The 14,713-nt window shown below is 36.9% G+C and overlaps 1 protein-coding gene across 1 annotated transcript; it reads right to left on the bottom strand.

Moving 5' to 3' along the window:
* Positions 1-8,781: 8,781 nt before the first annotated feature.
* Positions 8,782-11,304, bottom strand: LOC128194386 (uncharacterized). Its single transcript, XM_052869970.1, has 3 exons — positions 9,886-11,304; positions 9,421-9,600; positions 8,782-9,252 (listed from the first exon to the last, which is right to left on the bottom strand). Exons 1-3 carry the CDS (start codon positions 11,302-11,304, stop codon positions 8,782-8,784), a joined length of 2,070 nt encoding a protein of 689 aa, XP_052725930.1.
* Between the last annotated feature and the right edge of the window lie 3,409 nt (positions 11,305-14,713).

The following is a 14,713-nucleotide window of genomic DNA, read 5'->3' as shown; positions in this document are numbered from 1 at the left end:
TGATTACTAAAAAGATATATTAAATAAAATGTAAAGAAAAATAAATAAATAAGATTAGCATAGAAGTATATATTATACACATAATTATTTAATAAATTTTTAAATATTTATATAAATAATCAATCCGGCATTATTTATATTGTCATCATAATATACTTTTGAATAACGTTAAGTTTAATTATTAAATTTTAAATATGTTTATCTTATTGAAAAACTCTTACTTTGAAATATTTATATAAGGATTATATTGTATTAGTACGAGTCAATCACTAGTATTAATTATCGACTTTAACATTATTTATAGATTTTTCAAAAGAAAAAAATCATTGAAAATACTTAAATCCATATAAAATATTAATACCATTTTTAATAAAAAATCTCAAGAAAAATAAATTTATGGATTTTCTTTCTCTATTCATTTAGACTTACGCTTAAATCCCAATAATTCTTAATTATATATAATAATAATAATTAAGTTTTAGTTTTCTTAAATTTCAATTTTTGTCTCCGACAATTTTGATCTCTAAAATAATATTTACATATATTAAAAATATACCCAGATAAGTTTTTCCATAACCACTTCAAGAAAAATAAAATAAAAATATATAGTTAAACATAAAATTTCAGAAAAAAAAATTATAAAAAGAATTTACGAAAAATAAATAAAAAAACTAAAATTGATTTTAACTTTTTGAAGAATATAAAATTAATTTCTTTTCTTTTTCAGAATTTTCATATTCTAATTTCATTGAGTGAAATATATTAACATGGCATTTTATATGTTGAAAGTGAGAACAGCTGATGAATTAAAAAGTATAGTTAATTATAATTTTATCAATCACACGAGAATCAGTTTCTCACTCCATATATTTTATTTCCTTTTCTGCCAAACGTAATTTCTGGGCTGAAGGTGAGTAAAGGAGTTTCTCATTTTTATCATAAAAGAGTTTAGAGCAAGATTAATAAAAATAATTAGAATAATTACATCACACTACACTACATTTATTTTAGTTTTATTTTTCATGTAAAGATAAATGTTAGACTATAAGAATTAAGAATCAACAACCACTTGCAGTTTGAAACAATTATGTTTGTTTTATAAGGTTTCCTTTTCTGGCAAAACATATTCATTTGTTCGTTTTAGAAAGTTTAACTAACAGCTAGGAATGGAAGTGTTTGACTCTTGGTTGTTTGTTTGACTGTCGGATTTTCTTCTGTCTTAAAAAGTAACACTGTGTTGTTTTAATATTAATTTTAAAATGATATCATGAACCTCAAAACTATGTGCTTAACAAAAAAAAACTGACTTCTTTATTCCCTCCTCAACTTTATCTAGAAAAATCTCTATTTTAGAATAAAAATATCACTGAATTATAATGTGTAAATAGAAAATAAATTTATTAAATTTATTTTGTAAAAAATAAGGTAGACTCATACTCTCTATTTTAAAATAGTAGAGTTTAAAATAAGGTAGACTCATACTTTCTTCATACAAAGAGCATGATTCAGATTGAGTTTTTTTCTTGAAAGAAACGATATTGAAGGAAGTTGAAGGCCGAAGAATAAGTATTCAAAAGTATCGAATGTATGGGAAATGAATGTGCAGAAGGTATGAACTTAGCAGGATGTTTAAATGAATCTTTCTCCTTATAAGTAGATGTGCTCTTGAGTTTTTTTAATGTTAGTTTAGGTTTCATTAATAATTTCATTTTTATATTTAAGTTTATAATTTATTTTTGTTTTTATATATTATTTTTATTTAATTGAGTTTTAATATTTATTAAGTATAGAGATTTTGATCTTTTGGGTTAAATTAGCATTAACTCTATTTAAGAGTGTAATGTTTTAAATTTTGGTTTATCTTTGATATTAGAATTTGGAATCCTTTTAGTTTTATTTTTTGTTCTTTCTTTTTTTTTTTTCTAAATTTCCTACCATCTTTTTTCACATTTCTCTCACCACTCCCTTAAGTCTAGATGATGTATATTCATTTTGCACCATTCAAGAGAATAAAAACATTAAATAACCCTATTTATGCAATTTCAAAAACAATAATCTCACCCGACCAGGTGATAAATTTTAAAATCTCAACTTTATTTTTTTTTAACTACAACCACTAATAATAATAATAATTTAGAATTAATTTCATTTTTTTTAATTACTTTTGGTAGAGAGAGTAAAGGGAGGTGAAAGAAGATATAAAAAAAGAAAAAAAGAAAAAATAAAGTAAAATCAAGGGTTTCATAAGTTGTGGTTGATACATATCAATATTACTTAATAAAAGAAGCTATAGGATTCTCAAGTAAATAGTTAATAAATTAGATATGATAAAGTAAATCATAAGTTATTTTTCAAATAAATACAGAATCTATTCTTAACAAATTAACTCTTATAAAAACATGGTTAGTAAAACTCAATGAAAAAAAATGAAACTAAAGAACTAGCCTAATGTAATTGAAGTTAGTTAATATAAATTATTTGCAAAAGTATAAAGGTGATTTTGATAACAATAAATGAAACAACAAAGTAATAAAATAACTTTAAAACAATAACATTTCAAAGGTAGAAAATAAACAAATTTTGTCACGTATATATAAAAGACCAAATTGTCTATATTTAATATGATTTTGAAACAAATAACATATTATTAATTAAGTTTTTCTCTAAAGAGTTAAAAAATTAAGAAAATAATTTATTTCATTCACTATTTTTCTCTTTTAAAAGAAAAAAAATAGTGCTGGCAAGATGAGTTGTAACCCGCAACCAATCCGGCTCATCACGGGTTTGAGCTGGATTAGACTTGAAAAAAATGTAATTTTTTTATGCGAGTTAGTTTTCAACCTGGTTCACTTATAATCTGGATCAGTAACCAACCCAGCTAATTTAATTTAATTATTTATTATTTTGTGTTTCAATATTATTAATTAATATTTTTTATTATATTGTAGATAGTGATAAAGAAGATGTTTTAAGAGAGAAAAATACTATAAATTTATCTATTTAAAACTCTAATATTATAAATGGACAAGTGATTACGTTTGTATTGTATGATACTTTTTTTTTTAATTGTCTTTGTAGATTAACATCATTTTAGTGTGTCATTTATTTAAATTTGAATTAAAAAAATTGTAATTTTTTTATTTTAAACATGATTTATAATCAAATGAACTAATGAGTCAACCTATTTAACCCACCAACCTGTAGTGAGTGAGAACGGATTCAAATTTTTTCAAATAAATGAGCCGGGTTAGGTTGACTCACTAAGTGAGTAACCTGTGATAGTCCAGATCCACCGATTTTGACAACTCTAGAAAGAAAGTGTTGGTTGTGAACACATCATCATTAACCCCTTTTTAAACGGATAGTTTTATAAAATTTAATCCCCGTTATCATTCATTTCTTTATTATTTATTTTGTTAAGTCTCTTAGTAAGTAATATTCTCTTAGATGAAACTTAAAAAAATTTATATCCTCCCGCTGTAGCAGTAAACGTTATAAATGAACAAACAACTAAATACATAAAATAGAATTCACATTAAAATTACTAATCATTCTTCATTGTGAATTATTAGTGTCCCACCAACATACTTTACAGCTACTAATAGTTATTCCCATAACTATTTCTAATTAAGTCCATTTAAAAAAAAACAATACATGTGATTCATTAAATTCGAATCCACCAATACAAAGCATTTATATATAAGATACATACTTACAAAATGACAATTAAAATATGCACAACTACCTACTTCTTTTTTATATATAAATAAAACTAATAATACATGACAATTGTCTGCAATTATATTCATCAAACAATTAGTTAACCTTAGCTATAATTGTCTTATAACAAATTTTAATAAATTTAATCCATATATCAATAAACTTAATAATAATTTATATCAATTTTTTTTACAGAATAAAGATTCTAAATTACACATAATAAAAATGCTAATATATATGTAACATCCCAAAATACAGTAATTACCATAATCCAGAATTAATTACAATTAACAGTAACATAAACAGTCTTTGCATTAAAATTAGGATTTAAAAGCCGAACGGCATCAGTACAAAAGAAGGCGTATAAACGCAGGCTATGAGAATCTGAAACGAACGTTCTTAAATGTATAAAACAACGTACGACAAAACAAAACTTAGAAGCTTAAGACGAACGACCTTACAAAATACTTGGCCGAACGTTTAAACTACACTAACGTTCACAGATCTATTCTAACGAGCGCTCTAAGGCTCGGCCTTCACATCAACTTCCACCAGATTTGTTTCATCCAAAATTTCTTCTTCCAGCATTTGCTCAAGGGATGCTCCACCATCTGCTCACATCCACAACGGATGATCATTGCATTTTGACAAGACGGAACATACATGGACAGTAGACAACACAAGGAAATGCAAGGGTAAGCTTATGATATTTAATTTATACAACCATCAAATAAGTTTACATTTCAATCCACACATACAACATGTAAGCATGTCAATTAACAATCATATAGAAACATATATAAAAAACAGACCGTCCGGACTGTATGAATCTGTGTAGTTACAAGCGTCCTTGCACCCGAGTGATGTAGTAACTGGGATACACCAAACAGCTGCCACTCGAGGTAAGTCCGTTCTTACGTCGCCCATGTTAACTTATGGACTAAGGACCTCCTGCCGTTCCCACACATGAATACCCCCTTCTACTTGAAGAGGCGTATCACGGAACATCAGGATGGACAGCGAGTCTTAACTTATCCACAGTCATACTTTACCAAAGTCAATATCCAATATAGAAATCAGAGTCGTTCCTCCTTGGAACGCTCGTTCAAATATCAATATCATAACTTCATTTCTTAAATCGTTCTCACACCTTAACTCTTTCATTAATTCACATTTTCATTCTATGTTCCACTTTCATAAAAAGACGAACGTTAATTAACTGTATGGACGAACGCTATTTGATATCAGATAATTATTCAATTGTACGAGCGCTTGATAGGAGACCTTGCGCGATTTAGAACGAACGTTTGATATGAGACCGAACGATATTAAAGACGAACGCTCGACATAAGGTCGAATCGTTATCAAAGGTGGACGCTCGACATGAAGCCGTACGTTATCAAAGACGAACGCTCGACATGAGGTCGAACACAATTAAAGACGAACGCTCGACATGAGGTCGAATCGTTATCAATGGTGGACGCTCGACATGAAGCCGTACGTTATCAAAGACGAACGCTCGACATGAGGTCGAACGCAATTAAAGACGAACGCTCGACATGAGGTCGAACGCTCTTAGAGACGAACGCTCGACATGAGGTCGAACGCTCTCAAAGACGAACGCTCGACATGAGGTCGAACGCTCTCAAAGACAATCGCTCGACATAAGGTCGAACGCAAATCAAGGACGAACGCTCTCCAGTATTAAAATGGGGACGCTCGTTCACGAGCAGAATTCTTTCCAAATGAAGGAATCCCATTCTAAGTTTATTTAAGGAAAACCGAACGGTTTAAGACCGTACAGTGACGAGCGTCATTTATAAAAGGGGATGAATAAAATTTCAGATTTTCTCAACCTCAGCAGAATTTTCCAGATTTCAAATTTATAAACTTTATAACTTTCATTCCAGATTTATTTCACATTAACATAGTTCTCATACAGATTTCAACATTTTAATCATTCCAACTCTACCATAACCATACTCCATTCATCCATAATCAAATCAACATGCGTTTCAAACCACCAACAATATATATACAATCCATGCAAACAGTGATCGCTCATGACAGATAAATCAAAATCAGAAAAACCAGATTCCATAACAGTGGTCAACCATACAGCTCAAACATCATGCAGTTCATACATGCACAATAACAGTGATCATCCATACAACTCAAACCTTATATTTTTCATTCATACAACTCAGATCATACAACATACAGTATAAATTTAAACATATAAGCTTCCCTTACCTGGATAGCAGTGAACGTTTAACAGTGTAACTTGATTCTCTCCAACTACGAATTTCTACCCGACAAGCTCTTTCTTACGCTCCTCAACTAGGTTTAACCAAAGAGAACTCAGAAACTCAGATTTTACTCTTTGCATGCAACTGAAACAGTGTTCCTAGAAATTCTAGAACTAGGTTATGGCTTGGGAACTTACCAGTTACAGGATCAAAAGAGGTTCGGATCAAAACGAAGCTTACTGGCCCGTGAACGTTTCTATGGTTTCAGAAAATTGTTTGGAGTTGAGAGAAGTGAGTAATGGTAGAGAGAAGATGAAGGTTCTTAGTGAGAAGTTGGAGAAGATGAAAGGGTAAGTTTCTGAGATTGAAGATGAATGGTGCAGGTGAGAGAGAGAGTTTCTCAAAACTCAGATTTTTGTGGATTCCACGTCAAACAGGCGAGCGTCTCCTAGCCTGCCACCTGCACACCAAACTCTGCTTTTGGAAGCTTCTCCTGCGACACGTGGCGTGCGTGCATGCACAGGTTGGTGCGTTTTTAATGCACTGAATGTGTGCAGTGGTGCGCGTTTCAGAGAATGTTGTGGCACGGTGTTATTGCACAGCAGAGGGATTTTAAAAGCAGATTTGAAATGGGATTTAATAGGATAAGCATGGATTATAACGAGCATAAATCTGGTTTATCACAGAATTATTATTGCTAATTATATAGGGTTTTACATTCTCCCTAACTACAAAAATTTTCGTCCTCGAAAATTCAGAATTTACAAGCAAATAAGTGCGGATACAAATCCTTCATTGCACTCTCCACTTCCCACGTTGAATCTCCAGTCTTAGCGTCCCACACCATCTTCACCAAACGAATATCTTTTCCTTTATATAACTTGGTGCGTTCATCTTCAATGCGGACTGGTTGTAGCTCCAACGTTCGGTCTGGACGCAGTTGAATGTTTTCCAGCTCCAAGACATGAGAAGGATTAGCTATGTATCTCCTAAGCTGAGACACATGGAAAACTGGATGCAGATTTGATAGTTGAGGAGGCAACGCAAGCTCATAGGCTACTGGTCCAATCTTCTTCAATATCTGATACGGCCCTATGAACTTGGGAGACAGCTTCTTTGGTCGAACGGCTCGTCCTACACCAGTGATTGGATTGAGTCGAAGAAACACATGGTCTCCTGCAGCGAATTCCAACGGTCTTCTCCTCTTATCTGCATACGACTTCTGTCTGCTCAAGGACGTCTTCAATCTCTCCTGGATTTGCTTGACTTTCTCGGTCGTTTGTTGGATGAGCTCGGGTCCAGTCAGCACTTTCTCTCCTTCTTGGAACCAGCAAAGTGGCGTTCGACATTTCCTCCCATAGAGAGCTTCAAACGGCGCCATACCTATGCTCGACTGATAGCTATTGTTATACGTGAACTCCACCAGTGGCAAGACTTCATCCCATGCGCCCAAGTGGTCTAGGACGCACGTCCTCAGTAAATCTTCCAGCGTCTGGATGGTACGTTCAGACTGGCCGTCCGTTTGTGGATGATATGCTGAACTCATCTGCAACCTGCTTCCCAATTCGCCTTGTAATGATTGCCAAAACCGAGATGTGAATCTCGTGTCTCGATCAGAAATGATGCTTGAAGGCACTCCATGAAGACGAACGATCTCATTGATGTACAACTTAGCCAAATTTGTCATTGACATCTTCAAATTCACGGGCAGGAAATGAGCGCTCTTCGTTAGTCTGTCCACGATCACCCAAATTGAATCATGATTCCTAACCGTCCTTGGTAGATGAGTCACGAAATCCATGGAGATGATGTCCCACTTCCATTCAGGAATTTCCAGTGGTTGAAGTAAACCACCCGGTCTCTGGTGTTCGGCCTTTGCCCGTTGGCACGTTAAGCAGGATGCCACAAAACGAGCGACATCACTCTTCATTCCAGGCCACCAGAACGAACGTCTAAGATCTTGATACATCTTAGTCATACCGGGGTGTATGCTAAGACGACTATGATGACCTTCCTCCAGAATAATCCTCTTCAGTTCGCCATCATTCGGAACGCACGTTCTGCCCATGTAACGCAACATGCCGTCCGTTCCCGTATTGAACCACTTAGCTTGATCCGTACCGAGCGCGCTTAAGATCTTTACCAGTTCTTCATCTTCGCGTTGCTTCATCCAAATCCGATCAAACACATCGCTAGATATGCTAAGGTTACAACACTTGATGCTATTCGGTTCTAATTCGAACTGTAACCTTAGATCCCTGAAGCTCTCCACCAAATTCAGCTCCTTCACCATCATCAATGAGACATGCGCTGTCTTCCTGCTTAGAGCGTCTGCCACTACATTGGCCTTCCCAGGATGATAGAGTAATTCAAACTCATAGTCCTTCAAAAACTCTAACCAACGCCTCTGCCTCATGTTCAACTCCTTCTGATCAAATAAATACTTGAGGCTCTTGTGATCACTGAAGACTTGGAATGTGGATCCGTATAAATAATGCCTCCAAATCTTCAAGGCGAACACAACCGCTGCCAATTCCAGGTCGTGCGTTGGATAATTGCGTTCATGAATCTTCAATTGACGAGACGCGTACGCTACAGCCCGTCTCTCTTGCATGAGTACACAACCCAACCCTTGATGAGAAGCGTCGCAGTACACTTCAAAAGGCTTGGACGTGTCCGGAATGATTAGTACAGGAGCACTCGTCAACTTCACTTTCAACTCTTGAAAACGCTCCTCACACAAATCAGTCCAAGCGAACGGCTGATCCTTCCTTGTAAGTTGCGTCAACGGTGCTACTATCTTAGAAAACCCCTATATGAAACGCCTATAGTAGCCCGCAAGACCAACGAAGCTTCTCACTTCCGTGACTGAACGCGGGCGTTCCCATTCCATAACCGCTCGCACCTTTGCTGGGTCTACCGAGATCCCTCCAGCGGACACAATATGTCCCAGAAATTGCACCTCCTTCATCCAGAATTCACACTTGGACAGTTTGGCATACAATTCTTTTTCCCTCAACACGCTCAGCACTGCCCTCAAGTGTTCTTCATGTTCAGCTTGCGTCTTAGAGTAGATGAGAATATCATCTATAAAAACGACCACGAACTTATCCAGATATGGCCGGAAAATGCGGTTCATATAATCCATGAACACTGCAGGAGCGTTTGTTACTCCAAAAGGCATCACTACGTACTCGTAGTGTCCATAACGCGACCTAAAAGCAGTCTTCTGGATGTCGTCCTCCTTCACTCTGATTTGGTGATATCCCGAACGCAAATCAATCTTAGAGAACACCGTTGCCCCATGCAGTTGATCCAACAAGTCATCAATCCTTGGCAACGGGTATTTGTTCTTGATGGTCAGCTTGTTCAATTGCCTGTAGTCTATACATAACCGAGAGCTGCCATCCTTCTTCTTTACTAAGAGCACAGGCGCTCCCCAGGGCGATACGCTCGGTCTTATGAATTGCTTCTCCATTAGCTCTTCAATCTGCTTTTTGAGTTCAACCAACTCTGCAGGCGCCATACGGTACGGTTGAACAGATATAGGGGCTGCTGTGGTCACCAGGTCAATGGAGAATTCAATCTCACGCACAGGAGGTAACCCTGGTATTTCTTCTGGAAAAACGTCCTGGAATTCCTCCAAAACCGTTCGTCCCTCAGTGCACTTATTGGACGAACGCTCAAACTTCTCATCCGCACCCTCTCGGTCTTCATGCGTCATGATCAAGAAGCAAGACGCGCCTTCCATAATATCTTCTTTCAGCTGACCGAGCGTTACTGAAAGTACTTCTTCTTCTTCATCAGGAAAAATTAATTCCTTCGCTCCACAATCAATAAGAATGCGATTGGCAGCCAACCAATCCATCCCTAGAATGATTTCCAAGTCCTTCAAAGGTAAACAGATTAAGTTCACCTTATAACTATGCCCCTCAACCACAATAGGACATCTAATGCATACAGTAGATGTCCTAAGCTCTCCAGCCGCTGGTGTTGATACCACCAAGTCGAACTGCATATCTCTCTCTAAAATCCCCAGCTTTTCAACACATGCCTTCGAAATGAAGGAGTGCGTCGCCCCAGAATCAAATAACACACAGCAAGGTATTCCATGAACTAGGCAGGTACCAGTGACGAGCGTACCTGAGCTCGCTGCCTCCGCTCCAGTGATTGCATATACCCGTCCAGTAGCTTGGGCTCGACCACCTCTTCCCTGCTGATTTCTCCCAGCGTTCGGCGGCCTCATTACTGCACGTCCGCCCATGTTGCACTCGTGATCCAAGTGTCCGTTTCTTCCGCAACGATTGCATTGTTTCACTCCCACCAACTGAGGGCATGAAGACCTATAATGTGGTCCTCCACATCGGAAACAAACTACACTTCCCTGTCCAGACTGTCCGACAGGAACCACTGCTTGAGATCCGCTCGTCTGAGAAGACTGATTTGGACGAGCGTAAGGAGGTCTCCTCTGTACAGCACCTCCCCTGGACACGATTGGTCCTCTACTCACTTGTTGCGACCTCTTCTGACGTTCCGCTTCTGCCATGTTCCTCTCCAAGACCTTGGCTCTCTCAACCATAGCAGGGAACGTTCGGATACACAAACTGGATATCAACACTTTCAAGTCGCTCCGCAATCCGTTTTCAAACTTTCTACACTGCCATACTTCACTTGTGGCCATGGTATTGAATCTGACGAGATGCTTGAACTTATTGGTGTATTCGGAAACAGACATACCTCCTTGAACCAGTTGTAGAAATTCTACCTCCTTCGCAAACCGAACGCTGTCCGGAAAGTATTCTTCATAAAACTTAGCCCTAAACACTTCCCAAGTGACTGGCTGTCGTGCGTCTGCGAGAATGGCTCTCGCGCTCGTCCACCAATGACTCGCTTCTCCCGTTAACAGATACTCCGCGTACGCTAATCTATTCTCATCTGGGCATCTCTTGGCATTGAAAATTTTCTCTATATCCCTTAACCATTGATCTGCTTCATCTGGGAGACCCTTCCCACTGAACTTAGCCGGATGGTGTTGGAGGAAACTTTCCAAGCTCCATTCAGCATTCGGTTGAGCAGCGTTTGAAGAGGATGCTCCAGGCGCACCTCTAGTTGCTGCAAGTATCTCCATCAACTGCCTCTGCGTGGTCTCAGAATTTGCACGAGAGGACTCCAAGCTCTGCATAGCAGCTTGATTTTGCTGCATCAGGGTGGCGTTCTGCTCCATGAGGGTCGTATTTTGTTGCTGTAAGCGGTCTATCACCGTCTCCAACAACCTAGCGTTGTTGGACGCATCAGGTTCGTTAGGCTGCGGGGGAGGAGGGAGTCTAGGTGCCATTCGTTCTCTGGATACAGAGAAAAACTAGCGTTAGATATGTCCAAGAGTTAAATAACAATAACTCATTAAACATGCAATAAGTACACAGCAAAAACACAGTGCACTCATAACCCTACAACGTCCTTAAGAGAACAAAACTGCTCTGATACCACTAATGTAACATCCCAAAATACAGTAATTACCATAATCCAGAATTAATTACAATTAACAGTAACATAAACAGTCTTTGCATTAAAATTAGGATTTAAAAGCCGAACGGCATCAGTACAAAAGAAGGCGTATAAACGCAGGCCATGAGAATCTGAAACGAACGTTCTTAAATGTATAAAACAACGTACGACAAAACAAAACTTAGAAGCTTAAGACGAACGACCTTACAAAATACTTGGCCGAACGTTTAAACTACACTAACGTTCACAGATCTATTCTAACGAGCGCTCTAAGGCTCGGCCTTCACATCAACTTCCACCAGATTTGTTTCATCCAAAATTTCTTCTTCCAGCATTTGCTCAAGGGATGCTCCACCATCTGCTCACATCCACAACGGATGATCATTGCATTTTGACAAGACGGAACATACATGGACAGTAGACAACACAAGGAAATGCAAGGGTAAGCTTATGATATTTAATTTATACAACCATCAAATAAGTTTACATTTCAATCCACACATACAACATGTAAGCATGTCAATTAACAATCATATAGAAACATATATAAAAAAACAGACCGTCCGGACTGTATGAATCTGTGTAGTTACAAGCGTCCTTGCACCCGAGTGATGTAGTAACTGGGATACACCAAACAGCTGCCACTCGAGGTAAGTCCGTTCTTACGTCGCCCATGTTAACTTATGGACTAAGGACCTCCTGCCGTTCCCACACATGAATACCCCCTTCTACTTGAAGAGGCGTATCACGGAACATCAGGATGGACAGCGAGTCTTAACTTATCCACAGTCATACTTTACCAAAGTCAATATCCAATATAGAAATCAGAGTCGTTCCTCCTTGGAACGCTCGTTCAAATATCAATATCATAACTTCATTTCTTAAATCGTTCTCACACCTTAACTCTTTCATTAATTCACATTTTCATTCTATGTTCCACTTTCATAAAAAGACGAACGTTAATTAACTGTATGGACGAACGCTATTTGATATCAGATAATTATTCAATTGTACGAGCGCTTGATAGGAGACCTTGCGCGATTTAGAACGAACGTTTGATATGAGACCGAACGATATTAAAGACGAACGCTCGACATAAGGTCGAATCGTTATCAAAGGTGGACGCTCGACATGAAGCCGTACGTTATCAAAGACGAACGCTCGACATGAGGTCGAACACAATTAAAGACGAACGCTCGACATGAGGTCGAATCGTTATCAATGGTGGACGCTCGACATGAAGCCGTACGTTATCAAAGACGAACGCTCGACATGAGGTCGAACGCAATTAAAGACGAACGCTCGACATGAGGTCGAACGCTCTTAGAGACGAACGCTCGACATGAGGTCGAACGCTCTCAAAGACGAACGCTCGACATGAGGTCGAACGCTCTCAAAGACAATCGCTCGACATAAGGTCGAACGCAAATCAAGGACGAACGCTCTCCAGTATTAAAATGGGGACGCTCGTTCACGAGCAGAATTCTTTCCAAATGAAGGAATCCCATTCTAAGTTTATTTAAGGAAAACCGAACGGTTTAAGACCGTACAGTGACGAGCGTCATTTATAAAAGGGGATGAATAAAATTTCAGATTTTCTCAACCTCAGCAGAATTTTCCAGATTTCAAATTTATAAACTTTATAACTTTCATTCCAGATTTATTTCACATTAACATAGTTCTCATACAGATTTCAACATTTTAATCATTCCAACTCTACCATAACCATACTCCATTCATCCATAATCAAATCAACATGCGTTTCAAACCACCAACAATATATATACAATCCATGCAAACAGTGATCGCTCATGACAGATAAATCAAAATCAGAAAAACCAGATTCCATAACAGTGGTCAACCATACAGCTCAAACATCATGCAGTTCATACATGCACAATAACAGTGATCATCCATACAACTCAAACCTTATATTTTTCATTCATACAACTCAGATCATACAACATACAGTATAAATTTAAACATATAAGCTTCCCTTACCTGGATAGCAGTGAACGTTTAACAGTGTAACTTGATTCTCTCCAACTACGAATTTCTACCCGACAAGCTCTTTCTTACGCTCCTCAACTAGGTTTAACCAAAGAGAACTCAGAAACTCAGATTTTACTCTTTGCATGCAACTGAAACAGTGTTCCTAGAAATTCTAGAACTAGGTTATGGCTTGGGAACTTACCAGTTACAGGATCAAAAGAGGTTCGGATCAAAACGAAGCTTACTGGCCCGTGAACGTTTCTATGGTTTCAGAAAATTGTTTGGAGTTGAGAGAAGTGAGTAATGGTAGAGAGAAGATGAAGGTTCTTAGTGAGAAGTTGGAGAAGATGAAAGGGTAAGTTTCTGAGATTGAAGATGAATGGTGCAGGTGAGAGAGAGAGTTTCTCAAAACTCAGATTTTTGTGGATTCCACGTCAAACAGGCGAGCGTCTCCTAGCCTGCCACCTGCACACCAAACTCTGCTTTTGGAAGCTTCTCCTGCGACACGTGGCGTGCGTGCATGCACAGGTTGGTGCGTTTTTAATGCACTGAATGTGTGCAGTGGTGCGCGTTTCAGAGAATGTTGTGGCACGGTGTTATTGCACAGCAGAGGGATTTTAAAAGTAGATTTGAAATGGGATTTAATAGGATAAGCATGGATTATAACGAGCATAAATCTGGTTTATCACAGAATTATTATTGCTAATTATATAGGGTTTTACAATATATATATATATATATATATATATATATATATATATATATATATATAATTTAGCATCTTTATTCTGTAAAAAAAATTGATATAAATTATTTGAATCATACAAACTTTAAATTTTGGCAGCTAAGAAAATTTATCATACCTTCATTTCTAAACAAATATATTTGATTTATATATTTATTGTTATTAACTATATAGCATCTAATTTCATTCCACTAAAGTATCCGTGAAACTTTATTTTTTAATTAGACATAACAACTAATGTGTGATGGGACAAATAGGTGCATGAAGACTATCCATTTATACAATTTATATAATATTATTCTTCATGACATTTAATAACACAAAAAAAAAATTCTTTCAACACAATTGGAATACATTTGAGTATGGACCATTGTACGGCAAAGGTCAAATCTTGATAAAGTTTAAACTCATTGTTAAACAAATCTATAAATTAGGAACATAGTCTTGATAGAAAGTATTAAGTAACGTCGAATAGCATAAAATAAGTTTAAGAAGCATTTGT

Source organism: Vigna angularis, chromosome 10 (assembly GCF_016808095.1).
Source record: "Vigna angularis cultivar LongXiaoDou No.4 chromosome 10, ASM1680809v1, whole genome shotgun sequence".
Classification (NCBI taxonomy): Eukaryota; Viridiplantae; Streptophyta; class Magnoliopsida; order Fabales; family Fabaceae; genus Vigna; species Vigna angularis.
Note: the sequence above shows the minus strand (reverse complement) of the source record. Positions and strands in the feature narration are given on the sequence as shown.

What these genes read in the sequence shown, in the direction of transcription:
- LOC128194386 (XM_052869970.1), bottom strand. Translation starts at nt 11,304, where the DNA reads ATGGCACCTAGACTCCCTCCTCCCCCGCAGCCTAACGAACCTGATGCG. An exon ending in TTGAGGGGCATAGTTATAAG is followed by an intron (nt 9,601 to 9,885) that starts GTGAACTTAATC and finishes GAGGAATTCCAG; the next exon opens with GACGTTTTTCCAGAAGAAAT. An exon ending in AGCAATTCATAAGACCGAGC is followed by an intron (nt 9,253 to 9,420) that starts GTATCGCCCTGG and finishes GTGTTCTCTAAG; the next exon opens with ATTGATTTGCGTTCGGGATA.